General features: G+C 49.2%; 1 protein-coding gene across 6 annotated transcripts in view; it reads right to left on the bottom strand.

Annotated features, from left to right (window-relative positions):
* Nucleotides 1-355: 355 nt before the first annotated feature.
* Nucleotides 356-6,000, bottom strand: part of Tmem164 (transmembrane protein 164) — a 156,240-nt gene continuing 150,595 nt past the window's right edge. For all 6 annotated transcript variants that reach the window (XM_032890398.1, XM_032890397.1, XM_032890393.1 and 3 more), the window contains one exon: nt 356-4,659. In XM_032890398.1, coding sequence (XP_032746289.1) covers nt 4,453-4,659 — 207 coding nt within the window. In that variant the 3' untranslated portion in view covers nt 356-4,452. The remainder of the gene's footprint in view (nt 4,660-6,000) is intronic.

The raw sequence follows: 6,000 nt of genomic DNA, 5'->3' as shown, positions 1-6,000 counted from the left end.
AACAAACACTTTACTCACTGAGCCATCTCCAGAGCCTTAAGGCTGCACTGTTGCCCTCAGCCATCTAGCCTAGCCTAGCCTAGAGAATAGAGCCTATGTCCCTTAATGATAAGCTCCCCTTAGAACAAATGGCCTGGGGGGGCCCAGGAACCTTGGTGGAAGTGGGCAGTGTGTGGGAAGTCAAGCCAAGTCACTGTTATGTCCACAGGACCAAGCTGTGCTGAGAGCCCTGCTGTCCTGGCTTGGGTGAGGGTTGGCTCCTTTATGATACACAAAGCCAACAAATGACCTTTTTTTGTCTACTTTGCAAAGCCTTCTTGAGAGGGTTCTGAGAAGCAAGGCCAGGAGTCCCGAATTCTCATAAATCTTTTAATAACAGTAAATGAAGAAAACATTGTAACAATAAGTCCCATGGGAGGGTTCCTTTTCATTCAGGAATCTTCAACAGCAGAAACACCTGAGGCTAAGATTCAAAATGCTAAGTACACAAATTAAGGGCCATTTATTTCCAAAAGGTGGCTGCAGAAACCACTTCCTTACAATCAAAGGGGTTTTACAAAACAGAGAAAGCACATTACAAAAACACCCAAAGAGGGGAGGTAGACTGGAGGGGGTGGGGATGAACGCCCCAGAAGCAGCCTGACAAAGAGGCTCGATTTTGCTGCCACCTAGAGAGTTCACAGAGGGGCTCTCAGAAGAGCCCCGTACATTAGGGTGATAGTACACGGCAGTCTCAGCTTGAGAAGAAGGATGGAGGACAGGACATCGGTGAAATGTCCCAGAAGAAATAACTGTACACCATTCAATCCTGTTCTTTTCGCTATAATTACATCAAACAAATGAAAAATGCTTTCAAATCTAACATAACGTTGACACCAAAATAAATCAAGAGTTTCCCAAAACATCATCTTAGGCTTCAAAGGACTTTTGTTTTTGATTCGTTTTTCAGTGAGTAGGGATGGGTGTCTGCTCAGTGCCATGAGTGGCAAATCAGTGTACAAGTGTCACAAACAAGGGCAACGGCAAGCAACTCGGTCTTCCTGTGCATAGCAAACTCGTTGCTTATACCAGAGGAAGCCTGACTCCTCTAATGGACTTTTATCCCAGAGATGGCTGGGCCAGGAGGAGATAGGGCACTCCTTCCTAGTCTGGTCTGGGAACTTCCTGAGGCCTGGTCCGGGCTCACTAAAACCAGAAGCAGTGTCTTGTCCAAGAGCATCTGAATCCCTGCTTTCCTCCCCCACCCCGCCTCCCTTACAGTAGAAACCCTTGTCCCAAAAAGGACAGGAGACAGAATTCCCAAAGAAATCTTTTTGGCAGCAGGAAAGTTAAAAGGGGTCCTTTGCCAATTCCTGAACACCCAGCCCAACACAGCTCAGGGCATTCCCCAACCCCGGGGTCCACTGTATAGAGAGCCCTGCTGACATTGAACTATCTGGGAGAAACTTATAATTACATCATGAACCTCTGAATTATCCATGATCACACATACCAAACCCCTGACAGAGGCTACAGCAAAAGGGATGGTCTGACAGGTAGGCTGAGGAACCATAGAATAAAGTGCATAGCCAACCCTACTTAGCCCACATAGACCCCATAGACCACCCCCACAGGTACAAAGAAGTTCACAAAAAGACAGAAGACAGACTTAGAGAGGTGGGTAGTGGCTCCCCAACCCCACAGCTTGTCACAGGATAACAGAAGAACATGCTACTAGGCTTCTGAGAAGACGTTGGGCCAAGTCTTTTATATACAAAAGCAAACACTGGGGCCAGGAAGGGCCTATAAGCAGAGAAGCTGGCTTAGCCAACTGTACTTGTTGGTGCAGCCCCCTGACCACAGACAATGAGGGCTTGAAGATAACACCGTTCCTTCTTGCTAGCCACCTCTCTGAGCTCTCTCGAACAGACACGGAGCTCACACATGATGGTCGAGCACATATAAACCTTTGGCTAAGGTGGTAAGGGGATGACAGGCCCAAGGAGAAGCTTCAATGTCAGGGCAAACTGTCTTCTCTGTCCCTGTACTACAGACAGTAGAGGGTACCAGCTGGACGTAGTACCTAGGGACAACTCCCTTGGCAAAGTTCTAAGAGCCTAGGCAGGTTACCTCTTTCCATGTAGGTTTGGACCAAGGTAAGAGAGAGATCTATAGATAGTGAAGAGGTTCCCTGTTCTCCAACTTCTCACAACCAGGCTGTCTCCCTATGGAGTCTGTTGAAGGAGCGACAATGTTTCATTTAGCTTCCTTACATATGAGCCATGCCAGGCAACATGGCTTTGGATTTCCTCTCTTCCTATGAGCACCAGAAATGACTACCAGAAAATGGTCTGCTGAGCTGGCACGAAAGCAGACTGATATAGGGAGACCCAAGGTGCCTGGCAACCTGGACCATGAAGCCTCAGATGGGAAAGAAGTGTGTGTGGCACTCCCACTTCTGTGGCATTCTGGGGTTGGTCCCCTCAGCTGAGGCCGTCCATCTCTGCAGGCAGCAGCTCCATGTTGTGGCAACAGCTCTGTCAGGCCTCATGGACTCCCCTCCTATGACCTCTCCATACTCTTACAGGCCAGGGAGGCGTTCCTGCAATCTATTCATCCACCAACTTCTATGAGTGAGCAGGGCTAGTCAGTACCTGAAGAGACAGCAAGGGAAGCTTGGCATGGCCCTCACAGATGGCAGAGGGTGAAGATGCCATGGCAGGAAATCAAGGGTAGCAAGCATACTAAGAGTTCTTGCCTGTTTTCAGTACCTCAGACTAGATCACTTCATGGCCAGGCAGCCTCTCCCAGAATGGCTTCTCTTAGTTTCCATTTGCTCTCCTGCAGTTGTTTCCCCTGCAAATCCATCTTGTAAAACCATGACCACCAAGCCACTGAAGGTCAGCATAGGCCTAATACCCACAAACTCACACTGAATACTGCATCTGGTACAAGACAATGGGGTGGTCATGGTACAAACATTTCTATCCCTAAGCAAATCTCTTTCTACTAGAAGTTGACAAGGAGTCAGCAAATACACAGACACTGGTACCATTTGTGTGGTTCACACACAACCAAGTACCTTTCAACCAAAGCTCCTCTCTTCCGAGCACTTGAACCTCTACCTATGGGGCCCAGGCAGTTCCCTTTCAACCTACACGTGGGTTTTGGACATTGTCAAGCTGCAAAACCAGTGACGTCTCCCCACATAGAACACTTGAGTAGAGTCAAGCTACACGAAAGAAATCTAATCCTCATAAAACTGCCTTCAGGAACCATGGCCATGTCTTCTAAATGCCAGGAATGGCTCTAGAGTACCTTAGAGAAAAGTGAGGGTTTCCCCCATTTCAAACATCCAAAAGACAAACAGCCAAACAGCACCCAAGCCCCAACTCCAGCTTGTTCTTCCATGAAGCTGCCTCAGACAGAAAAACAGACAGACACATACACAGACAATGAGGATGGTTCAAGGGGCAGCTGAGACTAGAACACTGTCTATTATCCTTGTGATACAGAATGTGATTCAGATCACAGCTTTCTCAAGTTGCCACTTGACTTAGTTGATTTACTCCTTTCTACACTCATGTCGGATGGGGATCTGATCTCAGCTTTTATAGGGAAGGTTTGGTTTGTTTGTTATTTTTCCCCTGGGGGACGGGGTGGTCCAGCCTGGTACTATGTACACCTTTACCCTCTTTCTTTCAGATTCACTATGGCAACAGATCTCCCACACCCCTGTACAGAATCTTGCCCTTTGGCTGCGCGTTGCTGCCATCTACCCCAGGCGGCACCCTAGAAGGAGTGGCTGGGTAGCTCCCTGCTTTCAGTCATGGGACACCAGTCACTGGAAGAATCTTATTTTGGCTGTGAACTGGGAAGTCCCTTGGCTCTGGGCTTGCGGCTGGTGTAGAAGCAAGGCCTTGGTCCCCTTCTGGTGGGGGCTATGCTGGAGATTAAAGGGGATTCCAGCATGAGCCTGGAGTTCCCTGGCAGTAGAGACGTGAACCCAACACTATTTTATGGCTGGGGTGCTGGAGGAACTACTGCTTGTTGTCCCCTCCTTCCTCAACCAGCTGTTGTTAAAAGCACCAACAAGCCGTATGAAAGGGGCCACTAACTACCATTTCCCTGGGTAAGGCCACGCAGACCGAGTGGGGCACAGTAGGGACCCAGAACCCAGGGGAGGAGAGGAAGTAAGCTCCAGCCCCCAGCACCTTCCCTGGGCACCAAGAGTCATCCAAGGGTTGGAGCTGGGGAGGGAAAAGTAGTGGAAGAAAGGGACAGAGAGGAGGGGGGGAAAGGAAATAAACCAAGTATTCTGTTTGCCCTCTCCAATGATTTTGTCAAGAGCTGGGTATTCTCTGAATCAAGTCAGGATTTGCTTTCTCAGGGAGAAACGAAACAAAACAAAACAAAACAAAACAAAACAAAAAAAAAAACCAAAACTAAAACAAAACCAAAATCCAAGCACCTTCAGTCTATTTTCTTGGCTGGAAGCCGGAGCAAATCCAGCACATATTTACACAAGGGCCCAGCCATGTATGAGAACAGGATGACCAGCTTCCCGTGGGTCATGGTCATGAGAGTCTGGTGTCCCGAGGCCCAGATGCGATACCAGGGGCCGTAGAATGGGTCTGAGATGGCCGGACACAGCATGTTGTTCAAATTCACTTCGGTGACCTGCAGGGACAAGGGAGGTAAAGTGAGCGTTCGCCATCCCGAGGCTTCTTCTGGCTACTGCCAGTTAAGCCATCTCTCCCTAGGGGTGACTAGACAAGGAGGGATTGACCAATCCCCGCCTGTTCATAGAGGGGCTTCTTTGCTTTAGGCTCTCTGAGCGGGTGATGGGTCACTGTCCGAGAAAAGCTGTTCAGTTGTGCTCAGTCTTGCTTTCCAGTTGGGCCCAGAGTCCATTTTCATGCCTAAGTGTTTGTCATGTGTCTAGCTCCTGGAGAGATACTATGGGATTTTGAAAAATCCATTAACTGCATGGGTTCCTGTCTCCAAGTAGCAAGGGCCATCAGTTGACTGCATATGACCTCAAGCTAGACGGAGCTCCCTAAGCTTGACATGCCACAAGGCGGTCTGAGGAGCATACAGAAGATTCTGTTGAGGGAAGTGGCACTTGAATGGACTCATGAGAAGATGGACAAGGGTTAATGGGGAGGAGTGGGTGAATAGAGCTTTCCTGGTGGGAGGTGTAGCAGAACATAGCATGTATGACATGAGCACACGGACACTCCTGGAATCCAGCATATCGGTGGGGAGCAGCGAGAGGTATGGAGCAGTGGGTGTGCAGGGCAGAATCATGCTGAATCTTCCCACAAGCACAGGCAGCATTCATACTACTGGCGAAGAACCCCGGCTACCTCCGGCAAACCAGAGCAAGGAAGAGAAACGTGAATGCTTCAACAGAGGCATTAGGGACATCCGGTTTCATGCCCTTATCATGCAAGGCCGCACAAGGCTGCACATAACTAACACTACACTAATGCCAACTGCACAAAACCAACTATGGCATCCCTGACCCAAAGACAGCCATCAACACCTGCCCTCAAGAGCTCTTAGGAGCTCGCTCACATTAGAGACAAGCCCTCACCATCTCTCAAGGAAGCTGGGCTTTTGTGTCATGTCACATGACATGGAAAATTCCCTGCCCTCCCCCCCAGCAATGAGCTCTCCATCCTCACTTCAACACCATCTCCATGCATTATCGACGCTATTGGACTCTGGGTAATTCAACATTGAGGCCAGCCATTTTCCATACTCCAGGCAGTTCTCAAACTATAGAGTGCTCTGGGGCTCCCGGCACCTCACATCTACTGGCCACACAGCTGAAAGGTCTCCTCAAGGACTTGAGAGCATACCCAGAGTACACCCAACATCAGAGGCCATCACAAGGCCCGGGGCAACCAAGTAAGGGTCCTACATGGCCAGGAGGTCCCCAGCAAAGCACTTGCCAGTTATAGGTCATTGTTTCAGATCAAGTAGCCATGAGTGCAGGATATCCTTGCCTTCAGA

The sequence above is a fragment of the Rattus rattus genome, chromosome X, assembly GCF_011064425.1.
Source record: "Rattus rattus isolate New Zealand chromosome X, Rrattus_CSIRO_v1, whole genome shotgun sequence".
NCBI classification, from domain to species: domain Eukaryota; kingdom Metazoa; phylum Chordata; class Mammalia; order Rodentia; family Muridae; genus Rattus; species Rattus rattus.
This window is presented reverse-complemented; position numbering and strand designations above follow the sequence as displayed.